Source organism: Hordeum vulgare, chromosome 1H (genome assembly GCF_904849725.1).
Source record: "Hordeum vulgare subsp. vulgare chromosome 1H, MorexV3_pseudomolecules_assembly, whole genome shotgun sequence".
Taxonomy (NCBI): Eukaryota; Viridiplantae; Streptophyta; class Magnoliopsida; order Poales; family Poaceae; genus Hordeum; species Hordeum vulgare.
The window spans coordinates 318,349,375-318,371,766 of record NC_058518.1 but is presented as its reverse complement, the minus strand read 5'-3'; the positions used below and the strand labels follow the sequence as shown (position 1 = coordinate 318,371,766).

Here is a 22,392-nt window from a genome sequence, read left to right as displayed (position 1 = left end):
ACGTGATTCTATCGCTTTTATGCCTAGCTAAGGGCGTTAAACAATAGTGCTTGTTGGGAGGCAACCCAATGAATTTATCTTTTTCTTTCTGTTTTGTTGCGTCCACACTTTCATAATTCTGTTGTGTTTGTGTTTTTTGTGTTTCTTTTTGTGTTTGAGCCAAGCAAAGCCTTTATGACTAGTCTTGGTAATGGTTGTTTGATCCTGCTGGGAAAGGACAGAAACTTTTCGCTCACGAGATGATTTTTCATTTTTATTCAGAAAGAGATTTTGAGTTAATTCTTTTTTCTGCTGGTTGATATGCTTTTTCCTAGGCCGTCGTAATGTTTCAGATTTTTTGAGGCAGCAGAAGTATATGAAGTATACAGATTGCTATAGACTGGTCTGTTTTTGACAGATTATGTTTTTGTTGAGTTGGTTGCTTGTTTTGATGAAACTATGGTTAGTATCGGGGGGGGGGGGGTACTAGCCATGGAAAAGTGAGAATACAGTAGCCCATCATCAATATAGATAGAATTCAAGTTTGCTACAGTACCAAAAGAAGTGGTAGTTTGTTTTCTTGTGCTAATGTTATCACGAGTTTTTGTTTAAGTTTTGTGTTGTGAAGTTTTCAAGTTTTGGGTGATGTTCTCATGGACAAAGAGATAAGGAGTGGAAAGAGCTCAAGCTTGGGGATGCGCAAGGCATCCCAAGCCAAATTCAAGGACACCAAAAATCCTAAGCTTGGGGATGCCCCGGGAAGGCATCCTCTCTTTCGTCTTCAATCCATCGGTAACATTACTTGGAACTATATTTTTATTCACCACATGATATGTGTTTTTGCTTGGAGCGTCTTGTATCGTAGGAGTCTTTTCCTTTTGTTGTGTCACAATCATCCTTGCTGCACACCCTTTTGAGAGAGAGAGAGACATGCACTCATCGTGATTTTGCTAGAATGCTCATAGTGCTTCACTTATATCTTTTGAGCTAGATACTTTTGCTCTATGTGCTTCACTTATATCTTTTAGAGCACGACGGTGCGTGATCTGGTAGTTGGCTTATGCTATGAAAGTAGTCCCAAAAGTGATAGATACCCAAAGAGGATGCAAAAACCTCCATCTTCATGTGCATTGAGTAGAAAGAGAAGTTTTGATTCCTCTCAGATAGTTTTGAGACATGGATTTAGTAATATTAAAAGTTATGTTAGTAGGGTGTTGTGAATCTAGAAATACTTGTGTTGAAGTTAGTGATTCCCGTAGCATGCACGTATGGTGAACCGCTATGTTAGGAAGTCGGAGCATAATTGATCTATTGATTGTCATCCTTTGTGTTGAGGTCGGGATCGCGCGATGGTTTACACCTACCAACCCTTCCCCTCGGAGTATACGTTTAGCACTTTGTTTCGATTACTAATAAAAACTTTTGCAACAAGTATGTGAGTTCTTCATGACTAATGTGAGTCCATGGTATAGATTCACTTTCACCTTCCACCATTGCTAGCCTCTCTAGTGCCGCACAATTCTCGCCGGTGCACAAACCCACCAAATTCCTTCCTCAAAACAGCCACCATATCTACCTACTATGGCATTTTCATAGCCATTCCGAGATATATTGCCATGCAACTCCCACCGTTCCGTCTCATGACTTGTGCCATCACTCTCATATTGCCATTGCATGATCGTAAGATAGCTAGCGAGATGTTTCAACGTCATACGCCATGCTAGATTGTTGCACATCCCGGTACACTTCCGGAGGCATTTCCTACGGAGTCATCATCATTGTGATCTTTGAGCTGTGAGTAAATAAAAGTGTGATGATCATCACTATTAGAGCATTGTCCCATGTGAGGAAAAAAAAGTGGCCAAAGAGCCCAAAAACAAAAAAAAAAGAGAAAAGAAAAAAGAAAGAAAAAAGAGGCCTAAGAGCCCAAATGAAAAAAGGAGAGAAAAAGAGAGAAGGGACAATGCTACTATCTTTTTCCACACTTGTGCTTCATGATAGCACCATGTTCTTCATGATTGAAAGCTTGTTGCTTTGTCACTACCATATGCTAGTGGGATTCTTCATTATATAACTTGGCTTGTATATTTCAATGATGGGCTTCCTCAAAATTGTCCTAGGTCTTCGTGAGCAAGCAAGTTGGATGCACACCCACTAGTTTTCCTTTTGAGCTTTCACATACTTATAGCTCTAGTGCATCTCTTGTATGGCAATCCCTACTCATTCACATTGATATCTATTAATGGGCATCTCCATAGCCTATTGATATGCCGAGTCAATGTGACTATCTCCTCCCTTTTTGTCTCATAACCACCACCACACTCTGTTCCACCTATAGTGCTATATCCATGGCTCGCGCTCATGTATTGCGTGATAGTTATAAAAAGTTTGAGAAAGTAAGAGTGCGAAAACAATTACTTGGCCAATACCGGGGTTGTGCATGATTTACATTAGTTCTGTGAGGATGATGGAGCATAGCCACACTATATGATTTTGTAGGGATAACTTTCTTTGGCCTTGTTATTTTGAAAGTTCATGATTACTTTGCTAGTTTGCTTGAAGTATTACTGTTTTCATGTCAACTAGCGGGGCTACCTGCGCATTTGCGCGGCTAGATATTTATTATGATTAGATTTTCTTTGACTTTTGACTTAATTTATGCATTTAACATCGTAATGTGATATTTTAGCATTCATTAAATATTTTAACATGCAAATATTTTTTCTTTGTATGTGTTCATTTTTCCTATTATACGGAAAATTATATATGATATATTTATTGTAAAGATTTGTAATGTATTTGTGAGTGTTTTAGAAGGTATTTTTTTGCGAACCAATATATAGTTGAATGGTCAGGAGGACGGTGGTAGCCCTAGTCTATAGGTTTAAGTTCTAGACTTGACACTGGTGATCTCAATTTGCTAGATTTGTTTTAGGCCTTCCGACGATGTGGGTTCAGTTGGAGAAGTTTTCCTGTCGACTACGAATGCGTCTGTGGCGACTTTGTCAATATGAAAATGATTTTTCGATTCAGTCTTTCGAAAGTGCTCCTAGATGTAGGACATGCATGTGTTCGATCATAGGAACGACTGTATGTTCGTATGTATGAGCATTTACATTTGTATTGATTAGAACATTACTGTATGCTTTTTATATAATTTCAAACAAAATCTTAATGTGAAGTTATGTTTTAAAGATCTACGCATACGATTATTTAAATTTTATTTCATGCATACTTTGTTCTTAGATTGGATCAAAATATCTTTAAAAAATGATTGGACCAAAATTTAGGGTGTGCTTTGACCATGCTATTTTTCACCGAGCGAAGATGTTTTCTTTGTATGTTTTGTCTACTTAACAATTATTTGCTAGATCTTTCGTCCATTTATTTGTATGAAATTATGAAGCGAAATGGACCCAATCGTATAAGAAATTTAAATTAAAGTTGCATCTTCATTTTTTCATCCCTCTCAGTTTAGTCAAACCAATGTAGAACGCGCTTAATTAAAAAAATATTGTATAATGTGCTTCTCAATTTCCCATCCCACCATTTTATTTTTGTGAGAAGAAATGTGCACGTTTTTATTTTCTCTTGAAGGGATGTACACCGCTTTTGTAGAGTGGAAAAAAACATTTCCTTTCTTCTTCGCCTTTGAAGGGAATTGAAAGAAATCGAGGCAGCCAGTCCATGGGTGATTCTACCCCAAATCTGAGTGCCCTGCCCGTCCATGGAGCGATGCTGTACCAAATTGCTAGTGGAAAAAGAAACTGATGCTGCCGCCCCAAATTTGAGTGCCCTCCCATACATGGGGAGATGTTGTACCAAATTGTAAGTGTTGTTGTTGTACCAGATTGATTTTCTTGCCCATCCATGGCCAAATCTTGGAGGAGGTGAAGTTTGTGGCCAGTTTTTGCCGAGTGCAGGACATGCGCTGCGGATCAGGTCTTGCCCACCAGCGAGGCCGTCCATTGGCGCTCGGACATATAGCTTTGTGATTTGGTTGAGGGGCCATCTTCTGTGTGTTGTTCCCGTCGTCTTAGGCTGCAGACGTACTGACAGGTATGAATCCCTTTGTGCTATCCCATTTGCCTCTTGCTTTGCATAATGTGCATCATAATTTCATCAACATATTTTTTCTGTTGATTAAATTTGGATATTTGGCTATACGTTTTCCAAAATTAGAAGCTTTCATGTTTATATTGTAGCAGATTATGTGTTGTAATTTCATCCCAGATTAGAAATTGTTTAGTAAAATATCCATGCGACAACCACGCTCAAGATTGAATAAAGAAGATATTGAAATCTCCATGCTGCATGCACTTTTTGATGGAGCTGATTCAATGGAGATTGAGATTTGGGGACTATTCATTAGAGGAATTAAAATTAGGATTGTGATCTTCTAGAAGTAATTGGTACTCGAGATATGATGGTACATTCAATAGATTTTGTACCATTGCGAAATGAAAAATGTACGATCTGTATTTTTTGCTCTAAAAATTTACTTCTCGAAGTTTATAGAAACATTATTGTAGAAAGAAATTACCTGTACAAACATGAAAGAGTCAGTTCACGGATACAGAACTGATGAACAGAAATTTGTATGTTTACTGAAGGAGAAAAGATCCGTATGTACACATACATAGAGTAGGCTAATGCCTTTTTTTAGAGGGACAAATAGAGTAGATATGGGGACTTGGAAACTATCCGTGAGAGAGATTTGATTGTTGAGTGTGAGAGATTAGTAATGCCTATTTAGGCATAATTAATTGGTGAACTTTCTCTAGAATGTTAAAAGATTTGGATTTTGATATTATTCGTTAATATATTTTATTGTTGTTGATCGTGGCTTTGTAGGTGGAATCCATTGGTGATTTCATTGTTTCATCTGCTGATATTTATTGTGTTAAAAACATTCAAGGATAAATAACTAATTAAAAATTAATATTTTGAGGAAAGATCAAACATATATATATAGTTGTCGAGCAAGTACATATGTTGTTGATTATGTATGGTAAGGTTGTCTGTGACTATATAATCATACATGAATTGTCTAGCGAGAATTATAGTTTTATAGACTTGATCAACTGCACAGTCAGTTAAAATATCTCTTTGTAGACAATATTCTTTGCGACATCTTCAGTTGGACACTCTTCGTCATCAATCAGCACCTTCAATCCTTCTTTGTTTGTCACTCTTGATAGTGCGACATATAGTTGTCCATGGCAGAACACTTGCTTAGGCAAATATATGCCTACCTTGTTTAAGGACTGACCTTGGCTCTTGTTTATCGTCATCGCGAAGCACACTGATAATGGATATTGCCTTCTTTTCAGTACGAATGGCCATTTTGAGTCACTTGGTGACATGATGATTCGAGGTATGTATACCTTGTCGCCGACGTGTGTTCCTGTGATTATTTGTGTCTCGATGTATTTGTTTCCAAGTTGTGTAATTGTCATTCTTGTACCATTGCATAAACCTGCTGCTTGGTTGATGTTGCGTAGTAGCATTACCGGCAAACCCATCTTTAGTGTTAACTTATGGTCTGGGATTCCTGGGGATGTCAAGGTGTTAAGGAACTCAGTAGGCTGCATGTTCATCATGATGTTGGTGTTTGTCGTGGCCTTGCACACTGTGTCCAGGCTTAGGTATGTGACATCTTCACCTTGTATTTGGCTCATTATGTGGTCGTTTATCTCCTTGACGGTATCATTTCTTGGACATAATATTGCTCTTTCTTCTAGGTAATCCCGCTCACGGTATTTTTGCTGTAAGTTTGGGTATATGCTTTTGACGATTTGTTCCTTACGATTTTCTCCTTTCTCTAGCAGTAGGTCCTTTGGTATTTTTATCCAATCCTCTCCTTCATCTGATGTTGTTTTCCCATCGCCAATCTGTAGTATCCACTCTGCAAATTCAGCTACTTTTTGCTTTTGTATTGGATCATCCGACAAACACTTCAGCCGCATGTTTTGTGTTAACTCAAATATTTCAAAGTGTTTCCACAGATATGACCTTTTGATTGAAGCATTAACTATCTGCTCTCTCCTTCCTTTGGTTATAACTGGCAGGATTTGTCTCAAGTCGCCTCCTAGTATAACTGTCATTCCACCAAATGGCTTTTCATTGATGTTTTCATTAGTGAACCTGAGAATATCTCTAAGGCTTTTGTCTAGTGCCTCAAAGCAGTGTTTGTTTGCCATAGGAGCTTCGTCCCACAATATAAGTCATGTCTTCTTTAGCAATTCAGCCAAATGCGACCCTTGTTTTATTTCACATGTTGATTCTTCAGTGATATTAAGTGGAATGCGGAACCTTGAGTGTGCCGTTCTCCCACCTTGGAGAAGCAACGCTGCAATGCCACATGATGCTACTGCAAGCACTGTCTTCCCCTCTGACCTTAGCTTTGTCGTTATTGCTTTCCATAAATAGGTTTTTCCTGTGCCACCGTAGCCTTCGAGAAATATCTGCTTTCCTTATCCTCTGTCAACTGATTCCATAATTGCATCATAGGCTTTTTTCTGGTCTTGGTTAAGATTGTTTAGTATGATATTGTGCTCATCCTTGAGTTTGTCCATGTCGTAGTTGACCTCTTCGTTTATTAGCCTATTCCCAAGTTCGTCTAGCTCTGCGTCATTTGGTAGTTCTATGTCTGGATAGTCCTTTAGTGACTTTCCTACTTGCCTCTTCAGTTTTTCTATCTCAATCAAACCATAGGCTTTTTTCTGTGTGTTTGTGAGCCGAAGTGCCGGAAAGTTTAGAATAGTCCTTCTTTTGTATTGCATATCTTCACACAGCGCCTCCCATGTTGAATCCCACAGTACCTTTGGGTTTGTGACTTCGCAATGGGACAATATGGTGGTGAATAACTGACGCAGTTGTGTTCCGGATGCCCAACTTGATGCTTCATTGATACAGTCAATCCACTCAGTGTCATCATCGAGAAATCTGAGGGCTTGGCATGCTGATTTGTATGTTGGGTGAGTGACTCCATCAACGGTCCTAATGTCCTCAAATGATGTGCATCCTTTCTTAGTGTTTAGAAGCATCCTCATATGGTATCGCTCCCACTTGCGGGATGTGCATAATAGATTCTTCCAATTGCGTAGTCCCTTTTTCGCTTTTGCCAAGTTTTTGTTTCGCTTTTCCATACAAACTTTGTAGGGAATTCTACGTAAGTCAATTCTTTCCCTAGCTCGTATATTTTATTTGCCTCCATCCACCGAGTGAACTTGGTAATTTTAGATCCTTCCCTTGTTACTATCTTTTCAAGGTCAGTGGAGTCTGGAAAAACGACTTGCTGCTCATTTTCAAGATGGAAAGGTAGTCTCTCAACTGCTGGATCACGATACTGAAGATCAAAATGAAATATCCTCCAACATGCTTCTGATGTTGATATGTATCTCATCTCTAGGTATTTCTTGATCTCGTCAGTTTCGTTTGTCGTGCCCCTTTCCTTGAGCAAGGCTGTAACATGGTCATCGTCTTTATGGATATACTTGAATAGGTACTTGATTGATCTGGACCTATTGCACCACTCGACATTTATATGAGCTTGAAATTTGACCAGAAGATTCCGGTTGTATGGCACGACAAATCTGTTGTCGAGCATCACTCCTCCCTTTTTGATCTGCCTTCCGTCATCCCTCCTTTTATATACTGGAAACCCATCCTCGTCAATGGTAGTACTGACATTGTATCTTTTTGGGAAATGCTTGGTGCATCTATGGTCCACCATGCATGGTGAGTTTTTCTTAGCCTCTCCGCACGGGCCATGCATCATGATGTTCTCAACAGCTTCAAATGCCTACGGATCCTCATCCTTGTTTGGGATCTCAGCGCTTATTATTTTGTCGATTTGCGATGGTTCTGGGTACTTGTCTTTATCCTTCAAAAATATTAGTATGTGGGCATGCGGGAGTCCTCTCTTCTGGAATTCTATTGTGTAGATGACTGCAGTTGATTAATAGTTTGTCAGATTTAGCTAAAACTGGAATGCATGTTACTGAAGAGGTAGAGTCTGACGGACTATAAGATGATGCATGTTACTAAAGAGGAAGAGTCATGAAAGAGTAAAGATTGATAGTCGATGGACTTACTTGCAACTGTTTCTCCAAAGTACTTTTTTTCTTTTATGTCTCTCATTAGCTCCTTTAGTTTGATCATAAATACCCTGTCAACAATATCTGGCCGATCGGCTGGCTTTTGGCCACCTCCCGCTTCATCTAGCATGTATTGGATCTCAGGCCACTTTGCATTGCATGTGAATGTTATAAATAGGTCTGGGTATCCAGCCCAACGACATATTGCAAAGGCATCTTGCAAGTATTGTGCCTTATTTCTTCTACCACCTGTAAAAGATGAAGGCACAATTATCCTCTTTCCAACTTGCTCTGTTCTTGTGTCCCCTCGCTCAATTGCATCCTGCAATCCACTGTAAAGTTCAGTTCGTAGCTTTCCTTGATTGTGTCGGATCCAGTTTAGTCTATTTTGCTCGATACATGTGTATACATCCACCCAAAATTGCAGTGACAGATGCCCAGATTTGAGTAGTAACATTCCTTGATCGGGATGTTGTTGTAGGTAGAATGCATAGTAGTCCAATAACGTTACGTATTTCCTGCTATTTGCACCTCCTTTTGTTTTCTTGTATGGTATCTCAAGTTTAAAACCATCTTCTACATATGGGAACAACAACGGATATTGCATGGACATGAATTTCGGGTGGATCTCTGATATCCTTTGCGGCTCCATATTTTTGTACTCAACAACAATGTCACGTCCTTCACTCTCTCCGGTTGGATCTCTTACTACCAATGCTGCAACTTCAGATGCAGATGGAAGGTTGTGTGTTCCGTTCCTTTTGCCTAGTATCCGAATTGTGTAATCATGGTAGTCTCCTTCCTGGAATCTATCTCTTGCCATTCTGAATGTTTTTGCGAGGATGTTATTGTCGTCGAGCATTACTTTCAGTTCTTTGACGATGTTGGGGTCCACTGTTGATTTACTATCATTGCATCTTGACGCACTTATCCTATTATCCACCTCATTTTCTATATTATAGATGTACAGCTGTGCGAACCGAGGTTTGTCTGTACCTTCAGGTAAAAGAGTTCCTATATGGTTGTAGTTCTGTCTATGCAAACGAAAAACATAAGGTCCTTTGCTAGTGTTTATTTCCTTGTCCACAACTCCTCCCATCGATGTGAATGAGAACATTGAGTTGTATGACCTTATATTTTCTTTGAAGTTTACTGAATCCTGCCCTTCACTTCTTAAGAGGTTTCTGAGGTATGGTGGAGGTTCTCTTAGTGGTGGCAGATCGATTTTCCCCTGTTTGCAGCATATTCCAAAAGTGGGTGTCGTAGTTCCTTTGTTTGAATTTAATCTTTCTTCACACCATAGCAATGCTTTGCAATATTGGCATTTGTATATCGGCCTTCCGAAGTTCCACGGTTTTCTATTTGCACTTGTCGAGGTTCTGGTTCTGTTATTGTCTCCAACATTTGCTCTAATGTTGTGTTTGTTGGTATCTCTTCTTCCCCGCTTCAATTCCTTATCTTCTTCAGCATTAGCCTTTCTCAATCGTTCAGGATCCTCTGTGTTTGTATTTCTTCTTCCCTTTGCAGTCCTTGTCCGCTTTGTACTCCTTGAATTTAAAGGTTGTTCTTTTTTTCTTTTCGTATGGTGAGCTGCTGGGGCTGACATATGCTGGACTCCCATCTCTGCAAATGTGATTTTGTCAGTGTGTATAGATTTTTCTTAACATAGTATCATGTAATATGATTTATGTTGTACTTAATAGTGTTTTGCCGTTGCAGATATGCAAGTGCATTTGTAGATGTAAAAGACTACTAATGGATGTGTCACATACAGTACAACTGGAGATCAATGTTGTTTATCTGACAAGGCACCATAAATCAATAATTGTTCAACCGTGTTTCTCTTTTCGTAGATTTCACATAACTATCATGGTAGTATCAGGATGCATTAAAAAATGCTTTATAGTTTAGTATCAGAAGAGTTTTGAGATAGAAGATTATAAGCAAAGTTTTTATTTCGAAACGGAGGCAAAAGCTTTGCCTCATCTCATTATAAGCAAAGTTGAGCTGAGATCAAAATGCAGGCACACACATGAAGAATTGCATGTGGATATTACCCGACGCTGATGGTGCTGATGTCGTGTCTTCAACTTGTTGGACGTTTCTTTGTGCTTTCGATTGTTTGGGCGTCGCAGGCGTATATTGGATGCAAGTTGCTGGAGTTGTTGCCATGCCTTCAATTTGCCGGCCGTCTCTTTGTATTTTATCGCCCTGACATCTTGAAAAAGGAGCTATTAAGAAGTGCATCATGGGTCAATTATGAACGTCTGTCTTGTAAAATTATGCTTGAAATTATGTGATATAAGGAGAAAGGATGAGTGTGTGACCATACCTCTTGTTTGTTTTCTGAGACTATGATCTAGCAATTTGACTAATGTGTCTTCACGTAGGGATTTGTATTATGTAGATTACCTGAGGGCAAAGGTTTTATAAGAATATGTTAGCTGATAATAAAAAATTAAAAATAATGCGTGTATTAAAAAGAGGAAATATATAATACACCGAAGCCCTTGCCTGTTTAGTCGTCGAGTTGCTTCGAGTTCGAGAAGTCGCATCAGTCGGCGATGAGGCTTGTTGTGCTAGTAGGGCATGGTGTGATACACGTTATATAATGATATAGCTAGTTGTTTCCCTAGAGCGTACGATTAGGAATCATCAGTTGTTTTTCTAGAGCGTACGATTAGGAATCTTGCAGTGAGTCGAAATCGGACAATACAATACGTATTGTTTTTAAGGAAATTTAGATGAACTAAACAGTAGTTAGGCCTGCACTAATTTAGGCCTGGCTGTATTTTATTTGCACTTCAACGCTCCTGCTACAGGGATGTGTTGTCAAAATAAAGAAAGAAGGCATCCCCACTTCACCGCTTAACTTTTTGACTTCATATCAATGGACTGTTCTTCTTCCACATAGTTCTTGTAAAGGGATATTCTTCGGCATGAGCAAATCGCATCTGATTAGCTGTCGGCGACCTGCTAAGCTCAGATTATCACTGGATCCGCTGAATATCTTGCGCCAAGGAGGGCACGCGATGGCGCGGCCGCACAACGACGCCGGCACAGGCGAGCTGCCGTGAGGTCAACCAAGAAGCCGTTGATCTGGATGGAGCAGCGCGACCCATCAGCGCCGTAAGTAGCAGCGCAGGTTTGGCCTTCAACTATTTTCAGCTAGGTATGCTTCTAGCAAAAATACATTTTGTGTGAGAAAATAATTTTGGTCGGATTAATTGAGGGTTAGTGAAAAAAATAAATTAAGCTTTTGGTATGCGAGTCACCATCATACGCTTTCGACAGCTTTAAATTTCATTGTGGCTTCACATGGATCAATTCACACTCGAAGCTACGATTTTGATTTTTTTTCATAGTATTCCAGATGGATTTGCAACTAAATCTTTTTATATACTATTGAGCATTTGTTCTCATATATTCTAGGCCAAATATATACAAATATTGTTTTGACAAATGTTGTAAGCACATCAGATCTTTGACCAACCACACAAATGCAATTCTAATTCTGAATGCTACTTAACACTTAAATTGATTAGGAACAAATGGATGTACTGCTCCTTCTCTCTTCTGAATAGTATGCAATACTTGAATGACAAAATGACATATTGTTCATACATATTTACCATATATATATAAATGTACTAAATATTGCCGATTTTCAGATACATCAAAATAATGAATATGTTCTATACCCAAAGTTCACCAAGTAAACAACATCTACTCCTTTGTTATGAGGATATACTATGGCTTATTTTCGTGGATAAACTACTGTCCCAAAAAGTTTCTGGAAGAGGTCCTTCCTCTCTTGCGTCTTGTTTCGCAAACTTGATCAAACTTCGTGTCATCCTTGTGGCTGCATTGACGATACTATTATCTTTGGCATTACAATCATATGAGCCTTGATGTTCAACCTTTGTCTTTCTGTTTTTTGCCTGAACACTTCTGGTACTTTCGGGCACTGCTTTTTTTGATATTACTGATATACTATTTTCATTCTCTTCATCTTCCGAGTCTGATAATACAACAGATCTTCGCCTCCTTTTCACGCCTTCGAAACTTGTTGATGACTTTTTTTGTTGATGCTCCTTCTGATGTATTGTGCTCCCATTGCTTTTATCTTCTAGCTCCTCTTTCACATGGACCAACTCACATATGTTTTTGCTAAGTTCACACTTGGTGATATGTACCTGCAAAATCACATAAACGGATGAATTAAGAGATGAATTTATGCAAATAGAAGTTTGTATGCTGAAGTACTGAATCACCTTTTTAAGTGGCTCATTCGGTTTCTTTGTTTCTTTTTTTAATATGTTGTCCACTTCATCATCCATTAAATCCTGTTGAGCATAATGAATCAAGAATTGTAAATACCTGCTTCAATAGTTCCATATAAAAGAGTAAAATAATTGGTGTTTAAATATATTTGATAATTTAATAGACCATTACCTCTTCAGTTTTATCCTCTAAGTATCGCTTCTCAAGCTTCTCATCAGGCACAAATATATTTTTTACCGCATAGTTCTGCATGCCTAGAGTGAGGTTTTTATTGTTGAGTTTGAATCGAAAGATAAGTCTTTGTCCACACAATTCTTGTATAATCTTTGGGACTTCTTCACATTTTCCATCTAAGGAATCCAACAAGAATGAGACTGGTGTATTGAGCATTCTTTCAGCCTCTTCATCAAATAAAGTGCAGCTTGTAGTAGCACTGTGATCACTAATTTGAAGCCGAATACGATACCTAGAATCACATTCCGTTAGTGTAACACAAATGTGATAGTACATAATGATGGTCAAATCAAGAGAATATGCTTACCTAGGTGTTAAACCTTCTGGATACACATCACAATTCTTGCAATAATAATTATGTGATTCTTTTGTAGCGATTTTGTTGCAAACATCGCATGACATGTACCACCATTGAATATTTTCTTGTAACCGATCAATTGTTGCTATTGTTGTGAAGACGAAGTCCTGAAAGTTGATGAAGAAAATATAGCTCTTTAAGGAATATGCAGCCATTCGTACAAATATGTCAAATACATTCCGTAGGTATTGGAGGCTTATACAATATCGTATCTTAGAAGAGTTCTGATTCATTACCTCATCTGTTGGGTTGTCGTTTCGGATTCGAGTAAGTTCTTTTAAGGTTATCCTTCTATAAAACATTTGATCTTCCAATGTCCCTTGAGTACTTTTATCTATCTCCATCGTTTTTGGTAACGTTTCTTCGGTGGAGTGGCTATAAGTAAATGTTAGTAAATGAAGATATATTATGGACTTCTATATGACCAGAACCTACAAATTGTGCTTAATACCTGCCACGAAGTTCCCAAGTCTCAGGTATATCTAGATTGGTATATAATCTTGTGGCGCTAGTTGACTTTAGGCACAAACCTATTTAATGAACAATAAATCCGTCAGATTTCTTATTTTGGTATGAAAAAAGACATGTAAACATATTCAACTTACCATTGAATTTTTGCACCATTGTTGAGGTAACAATAATAATTGTTTGATTGCCAATTACATCCTCACTTAAATGATGAGCTAATCTTCCCCACAATGATACTCTGATTTTATCTCCCCTAAATAATTCATTCCAAAGAAATTAATGATAATAATAATATAAGTGGAAGAAAACAGTCTTTAACCTTTAGTGAAAAGTTGACGCATGGATATACACTTACTCTGGCATTAGAATTTCAATTTCACATATATCTGAAGGTGTTTTCTTCTTTGTTATCCTTGATTCTATTGGCTTAATCTTGGTAAGTAACCCGATGACATCTGAAAATTAGAAGATTAAAGACATAAAAATTATAGGAAGTCATATTTAAATTTACCACTTGGAAGTTAGAAATAGAAATATGACTATCAACATACTTGAGCATTGTTTGTCCTTTTCTAGCCGTTCTTGTAGGGTATCTTTGCTAGCAAACTCAAAGTAGTAATTTGGAAAATTATCCGATGAACCTTTCATCTCCTTTAATTTTGTATTGTATAAAAAGGTAATTTTAATTTCATTGCCGACTGGTCGATATTTTGTCGAATCTACAACTTTAAAATTGCTAAAAGCATATATAGAACCCTCGTCGATCTTTGATTTGTAATTGTCAATTAGATTCTTCCATATAGTAGCATGAATTGTATGGCCCTTCAAAATTTAATGAAAGAAAAATCTTAGTAGTAATTTTAACAGTAGAACAATCCCATTGTTAATTATATGAATAAAATACCTGCTCATCCATCAAGATCATATCGATGCTTATAAGTTCATCAGTCGAAGGGTTGATTGAGTCCCACATTCTCATTACTTTGGCTTTAATATTCCATGTTTGTCCTCTTGTGGTTAACTCACTCAACTTTGTGTACGCCATAGAGATGTTGCCTTCAAAACAATTTTGAAAGAGTGGTTCATATGATGATGTGCTAATGAAATTTGGTTACAAATAAGTGTTCTGACTAATTGTAAATGAACAGGAAAACATGATGTTCATAAGGAGGTTGCAAAGACATGAAGGGATGTAAAGATCTAAGCAGACCTCAAGATTTAAGCTATATATTACCTAAAGTTGATGATGTTTATGCCGCTTCTTCTTCCGTCCTTCCGATGTGTTGGGCGTCCTGCCGTATGTCGCCCCCTCGATCAGAACTTGCTCGCACAATCGATCGTTCCTGACGTGTGTTGATATGTCGTTATGTGGATCTCCTTTCAATCTTCGTATGGGTGGTGTTGGGTGTTCTGGTATGTGTTATTTCGGTGGGTGTTTTGGGGTGTGTGCCCCAACCTTTATATTAGTCCGAGTGTTATTGTGTTTTATTTCTGTATGGATGAGTGTCCGCCTGCAACAGTATATGTACATTAGCAATCATAATTGTGGTATGATTATAATTCAATACTTGGACGTGTTAACTTCAAGTTGTCCGTCACGTGTACGTATTATATAGTTTCCTTTGGAAAATAATGCACCGGCTTGTATAAGCAATTCAAATTTACTTAGGCAGGTTTTATTCCAACACGTGGGTGTCCGTCACGTGTACGGCTGCAGGTAGACCGGTTTGTATGGGATGGCTACAGGTCACGGGTACGGCTGCAGGTAGACTGGCTTGTATGGGATGGTTGTAGGTTTTTTTTTAATCTAGCATGTGGGGTCAAATAAGATTAATGCGTTGGGATGGCTGTTAAATCTAGGCCGTTAAAAAATAATAACTCTAAAGTGATAAATCTTCACCGTTCGTTTTCTATCATTTTAAGTATATAATAGATAGCAAACTATTGTTTTGAATCTTACGGATCTGAACATTCATGTCACGTGAAAGAAGTTGAAAAGGACAACTATGTTAGGTAGCATTCCACATCAAAAATTCATTCTTTATCACTTCCCTACTCGAGGACGAGCAGGAGTTAAGCTTGGGGATGCTTGATACATCTCTAACGTATCTATAATTTTTGATGGTTTCATGCTATTATCTTGTCAAACTTTGGATGTTTTGCATGCCTTTTATATATTTTTTGGGACTAACTTATTAACTGAGTGCCAAGTGTCAGTTCCTGTTTTTTTCCATGTTTTTGACCCCTTTCAGAGGAGATTGTGAAACGGAGTCCAAACGGAAGAAAATCCCCGAAAAGATTTTTTCCGGAACGGAAGAAGATCGGGAAGCTTGAGAGCCAAGGCAGGGGAGCCTCAGGGGCCCGACAAGCCCCCACCCCACGGCCCACAGGCTTGTGGGCCCCCTGAGCGCCCCCTGACCTAGGGGTTGCGCCTATAAATTCCCTAAAAATCCCAAAAAAATCAGGAGATCATCAAAATTACTTTTCCGCCACCGCAAGATTCTGTCTCCGCAAGATCCCATCTGGGGCACGTTCTGGTGCCTTGCCGGAGGGGGATTCGGACACGGAGGGCTTCTTCATCAACACCATGACCTCTCCGATGATGCGTGAGTAGTTCACCATAGACCTACGGGTCCATAGCTAGTAGCTAGATGGCTTCTTCTCTCTCTTGGATCTTCAATACAAAGTTCTCCATGATCTTCATGGAGATCTATCCGATGTAATCTTCTTTTGCGGTGTGTTTGTCGAGATCCAATGAATTGTGGATTTATGATCAGATTATCTATGAATCTTATTTGAGTTTCTTCTGATCTCTCTTATGCATGATTTCATATCCTTGTAATTCTCTTCGAGTTGTGGGTTTTGTCTGGCCAACTACATCTATGATTCTTGCAATGGGATAAGTGCTTGGTTTTGGGTTCATACTGTGTGGTGACCTCACCCAGTGACAGAAGGGGTAGCAAGGCACCCATCGTGTTGTTGCCATCAAGGGTAAAAAGATGGGGTTTTCATCATTGGTTTGAGATTATCCCTCTACATCATGTCATCTTGCTTAAGGCGTTACTCTATTCGTCATGAACTCAATACACTAGATGCATGCTGGATAGCGGTCGATGTGTGGAATAATAGTAGTAGATGCTAAAAGTATCGGTCTACTTGTCTCGGACGTGATGCCTATATGTATGATCATTGCCTTAGATATCGTCATGACTTTGCGCGGTTCTATCAATTGCTCGACAGTAATTTATTCACCCACCGTGATATTTGGTATTATGAGAGAAGCCTCTAGTGAACACTATGGCCCCCAGGGTCTACTCCACACCATATTTTCAGCCTTACACTTTTTACTTCGTTGAACTTTCAGCCTTCAGATCTCACTTTGCAAACAATCTTGAAGGGATTGACAACCCCTTTGAAGCGTTGGGTGCAAGCTTGTTTGTGTTTGCGCAGGTACTCTGGACTTGACGAGGCCCTCCTTCCGGATCGATACCTTGGTTCTCAAACTGAGGGAAATACTTACTGCTCCTGTGCTGCATCACCCTTTCCTCTTCAAGGGGAAAACCGACGCAAACCAGAGAAGTAACAAGAAGAATTCCTAGCGCCAAGGAAGGACTTTTGTTGCCGCAGCAGCCACCCCCTTGGCCGCGCCTAGGGGGCTTGTGGGCTCCCTGCTGGCCCACTATCCCCCTCTTTTTCTACAAGAAGGGTTTCGGTCTGAAAAAATCAAGAAGAGGCTTTTCGGAGGATTCGCCGCCGCCACGGGGCGGAACTTGAGCAGAAACAATCTAGAGCTCCGGCAGGACGATCCTGCCAGGGAAACTTCCCTCCCGGAGGGGGAAATCATTGCCATCGTCATCACCAACACTCCTCTCATCGAAGGGGACTCATCACCATCAACATCTTCATCAGCACCATCTCATCTCCAAACCCTAGTTCATCACTTGTAACCAATCTTCGTCTCGCGACTCCGATTGGTACTTGTAAGGTTGCTAGTAGTGTTAATTCCTCCTTGTAGTTGATGCTAGTTGGATTACTTGGTGGAAGAGTTTATGTTCAGATCTTTGATGCTACTCATTTCCTCTCTGGTCATGAATATGATTATGCTTTGTGAGTAGTTACTTTTGTTCCTGAGGACATGGGATAAGTCATGCTAATAGTAGTCATGTGAATTTGGTATTCGTTCGATATTTTGATGTGTTGTATGTTGTTTTTCCTCTAGTGGTGTTATGTGAAGGTCGACTACATAGCACTTCACCAGTATTTGGGCCTAGAGGAAGGCATTGGGAAGTAGTAAGTAGATGATGGGTTGCTAGAGTGAAGGGCTTTAAACCCTAGTTTATGTGTTGCTTCATAAGGGGCTCATTTGGATCCACTAGTTTAATGCTATGGTTAAACTTTGTCTTAATTCTTCTTTTGTAGTTGCGGATTCTTGCGAGAGGGGTTAATCATAAGTGGGATGCTTGTCCAAGTAAGGGCAGTACCCAAGCGCCGGTCTACCCTCATATCAAACTATCAAAGTAACAAACGTGAATCATATGAACATGATGAAAACTAGCATGACAGAAATTCCTGTGTGTCCTCGGAAGCGATTTTCCTCCTATAAGACTTTGTCCAGGCTTGTCCCTTGCTACAAAAGGGATTGGGCCACTTTTCTACACCGTTGCTACTTTTGTTACTTGCTACTTTCTATGAATCATCTTGCCACACAACTACTCGTTACCGATAATTTTAGTGCTTGCAGATTTTACCTTGCTGAAAACCACTTGTCATATCCTTCTGCTCCTCGTTGGGTTCGACATTCTTACTTATCGAAAGGACTACGATAGATCCCCTATACTTGTGGGTCATCAGAGGGGTACGACAATGTCGATGTCGTGGAACTGCTGCAGAAGAGGTCCCCGGAGGTGAACGAAGTAGTGGATGTTGGGGATGTCATGGTAGACGACCTTGGCGTCTGATCTCTTCAGAAGTGGATCTCCCTTGGCGTCCACATCCTGTAGGTGCAGCTGGGGAAGAAGGGGGGTGACGATCTACGCCGACATCGAGCTGCTGCACGAGCCGGCCAATGGCGTGGTGGTGGGCTAATGACTCGTCCTGACGGTGCTAGGGGGAAGAGGAGGAAGGAAATGGCTTCGCTTAGGGTTAGAGAGGAGCTAAGACTACTAAATATATCGATCCACGCGCTTCGAGCAGTCTAATTGAGGGAAAAGTCCCATCGGCGGCTGCCATGGCGTCTTACAGGAGGTGACGCACGAGAGGTGGGAGAAGGGGTCAACACCCAGGCCTGTGTCGAAGGAAATAGTGAATGGGCCGGCTATCTCCCTCTGTGCAACAAACGTTTTGCAAAATAAAAATTGACATGGCTTTTGAATAATTTGAAGAGGCTAAAATGAAAATATTTTGTAGAAAATAAAAGTACATTTGGTCTGCTAAAAACATGCCACAATTTATAAAAATACATTTGCATTTTTAGGAGAGCAAAAATAAATCCCTCTTGTTTAAAATAAGGCTCTGTTTTAATTAAAACCAAAAGGAAAAATAAAACCAAACTAGAGGGGGTTGCACTCCACAAATAATAAAAAGATTTTTGGAGGGGAGGAACATTTTATAGGGACCAAAACATGAACCTTTAAGTCCGCCTCTAAATAAAATGAAAAGAAGGGTTTTAGGGCTATGGTGCAACAAGGGGTTTTTGAGAGGTACCTTGTTGCACCCAATTCACAACAACAATGACATGCCACTATCACACATTGCACTCACACTACCAAGCACCAAGGTGCAACACAAACAAAGATGAATGATGTTATGCATGATGTAATGATGCAACATAAATGAAGACAAGATTAATCTTATTCCACCTAACATTAAAATAGCAAGGTTGCCAAACAAGGAAACATATACAAAAGGGGGAAGGTATTGCATTGGGGCTGTTACAACTCTCCCACACTACAAGAGGATCTCGACCAGAGATCTAGGATTGGAAGAACTCTGGGTACTCGGAGCGGAGGAGGTCCTCTCGTTCCCAAGTGGCTTCTTTGTCGGAATGATGTGACCATCGAACTTTGACGAACTTGATTGACTTATTACGGGTCTTGCGCTCAGTATCTTCAAGAATTGCTACATGATGCTCATGGTAGGATAGGTCTGGGTGGAGATCAATATCTTGGAGGTCAATTGTGCGCTCGGGAGTCTTGAAGCATCTTCTGAGCTGAGAGATGTTTAACACATCATGCACATTGGAGAAATTGGGTGGAAGCTCTAACTGATATGCAAGATCACCTCTCTTGCCAAAACTTTGAAAGGACCAACAAAGCGAAGAGCAAGCTTTCCTTTGATGACGAAGCGTTGAGTGCCCTTCATGGGAGACACATTGAGATACACGAAATCATCGAGCTAAAAAGTCATGTCACGATGCTTGCTATCATAGTAGCTCTTCTAACGGGACTGAGCTACTTTGAGATTATCCCAAATGACACGACACATTTCTTCTGCTTAAGCGATCATGGCATTCCCAAGAACCTGACGCTTACCAGTCTCACACCAATTGAGCAGGGTACGACACTTCCTTCCATATAGAATCTTGAATGGAGCCTTGCCTGAGCTTGCTTGAGAGTTGTTGTTGTATGAGAACTTGGCAAACGGTAGGTAGTCTTCCAACTTCATGCCAAAAGAAATCACACAAGCTCTGAGCATGTCTTCAAGGATCTGATTGACTCTCTCAACTTGACCACTTGTCTGAGGATGGAAAGCTCTATTGAAACGAATCTTAGTACCCGTCACAGTATGAAAGGAATCCTAGAACTTGGAAGTAAATATGCTTCCACGGTCTGAAGAAATGAGCATTGGAACACCGTGCAAAGAGACTATCCTTAACGTACACAACTCTGCAAACTGAGCTACCAAGATAGATTCTTTAACCCGAAGGAAATGAGCAACTTTGATCAACTTGTCGATGGTGACAAAGATGGCATCGTTGCCTCGGTTGGACTTCGAAAACCCAGTGACAAAATCTATTTCCACATGATCGAATTTCCACTTGGGTATGTGCAAAGGATGAAGGAGGTGTTGGGGAACGTTGCATGGGAAACAAAAAATTTCCTACGCACACGAAAACCTATCATGGTGATGTCCATCTACGAGAGGAGATTAGATCCACATACCCTTGTAGATCGCTAAGCGGGAAGCGTTAAGAAACGCGGTTGATGTAGTGGTACAACTTTGTGATTCAAATCACCGTCGTCCCACGATCCGTTCCGATCTAGTGCCGAACGGATGGCACCTCCGTGTTCAGCACACGTACAACTCGATGACGATCTCGGCCTTCTTGATCCAGAAAGAGAGACGGATAAGTAGATGAGTTCTCCGGCAGCGTGACGGTGCTCCGATGGTGGTGATGATCTACTCGTGCAGGGCTCCGCCCGAGCTCCGCAGAAATCCGATCTAGAGGAAGAAATACGTGGTATAGGTTTGAGTTGCACGTGGCAAAGTTGTGTCTCAAAAAGCACTAAACCACCAATATATATATGAGGAGGGGGGGCTAGCCTTTGGGCTCAAGGGAGCCCCAAGGGCGCCGGCCGAAGGGGAGGAGGTGGACTCCCAGCCCAATTAGGTTTGGGGGAAGGAGTCCACTCCTTCCTTCCCACCTCCCTCTTTCCCTTTTTTTCTTTCCTTTGGTATTTTTCCCTTGTGGCGCCATAGCCCTCTTGGGATGGCCTCACCAGCCCACTAAGGGCTGGTGCGCCACCCTAGGGTCACTCGGCTCACTCCCGGGTGGGTGGACCCCTCCCGGTGAATACCCGGAACCCATTCGTCACTCCCGGTATAGTGTCGGTAATGCCCAAAACTTTCTAGTGACCAAATGAAACCATCCTATATATCAATCTTCGTTTCCGAACCATTCCGGAAACCCTCGTGACGTCCATGATCTCATCCGGGACTCCAAACAACATTCGGTAACCACACATATAACTCAACTATACTAAAACATCATCGAACCTTAAGTGTGCAGACTCTGCGAGTTCGATAACTATGTAGACATGACCCGAGACACTCCTCGGTCAATATCGAATAGCGGGACCTGGATGTCCATATTGGATCCTACATATTCTACGAAGATCTTATCCGTTGAACCTCTGTGCCAAGGATTCATATAATCCCGTATGTCATTCCCTTTGTCCTTCGGTATGTTACTTGCCCGAGATTCGATCGTCGGTATCCGTATACCTATTTCAATCTCGTTACCGGCAAGTCTCTTTACTCGTTCTGTAATACAAGATCCCGTTACTCACACTTGAGTCACATTGCTTGCAAGGCTTGTTTGTGATGTTGTATTACCGAGTGGGCCCCGAGATACCTCTCCGTCACACGGAGTGACAAATCCCATTCTTGATCCATACTAACTCAACGGACACCTTTGGAGATACTTGTAGAGCAACATTATAGTCACCCAGTTACGTTGCGACGTTTGATACACACAAGGTATTCCTCCGGTGTCAGTGAGTTATATGATATCATAGTCATAGGAATGAATATTTGACACGCAGAAAACAATAGCAATAAAATGACACGATCACATGCTACGATCATAGTTTGGGTCTAGTCCATCACATGATTATCAAGTGATGTGATCCAGTTATCAAGTGACAACACTTGCATATGGTCAGAAAACCTTAACCATCCTTGATCAACTGGCTAGCCAACTAGAGGCTTGCTAGGAACATTGTTTTTTTCTATGTATCCACACATGTATCTATGTTTTCATTCAATACAATTATAGCATGGATAATAAACGATTATCTTGAAACAGGAAATATAATAATAACTATTTTATCATTGCCTCTAGGGCATATTTCCAACAATCTCCCACTTGCACTAGAGTCAATAATATAGTCCTCACATTGCTATGCAATTTACGTTGTTATGAATCTTACACCCATACAGTTCTGGTGTTGATCATGCTTCACTCGT

General features: G+C 40.3%; 1 protein-coding gene across 1 annotated transcript; it reads left to right on the top strand.

Moving 5' to 3' along the window:
- Positions 1–3,588: 3,588 nt before the first annotated feature.
- On the top strand, positions 3,589–10,412 carry LOC123433515. The gene is made up of 4 exons (XM_045115457.1): positions 3,589–3,807; positions 3,887–4,038; positions 5,313–5,627; positions 9,801–10,412. Exons 1-4 carry the CDS (start codon positions 3,793–3,795, stop codon positions 9,835–9,837), a joined length of 519 nt encoding a protein of 172 aa, XP_044971392.1. The 5' UTR covers positions 3,589–3,792; the 3' UTR covers positions 9,838–10,412.
- Positions 10,413–22,392: the final 11,980 nt, after the last annotated feature.

Excerpts from the sequence above, each read along its gene's own strand:
- LOC123433515 (XM_045115457.1), top strand. Across the intron at positions 4,039-5,312 it reads GGCTGCAGACGTACTGACAG|TACGAATGGCCATTTTGAGT; the intron begins GTATGAATCCCT and ends CCTTCTTTTCAG. Across the intron at positions 5,628-9,800 it reads CACACTGTGTCCAGGCTTAG|ATATGCAAGTGCATTTGTAG; the intron begins GTATGTGACATC and ends TTGCCGTTGCAG.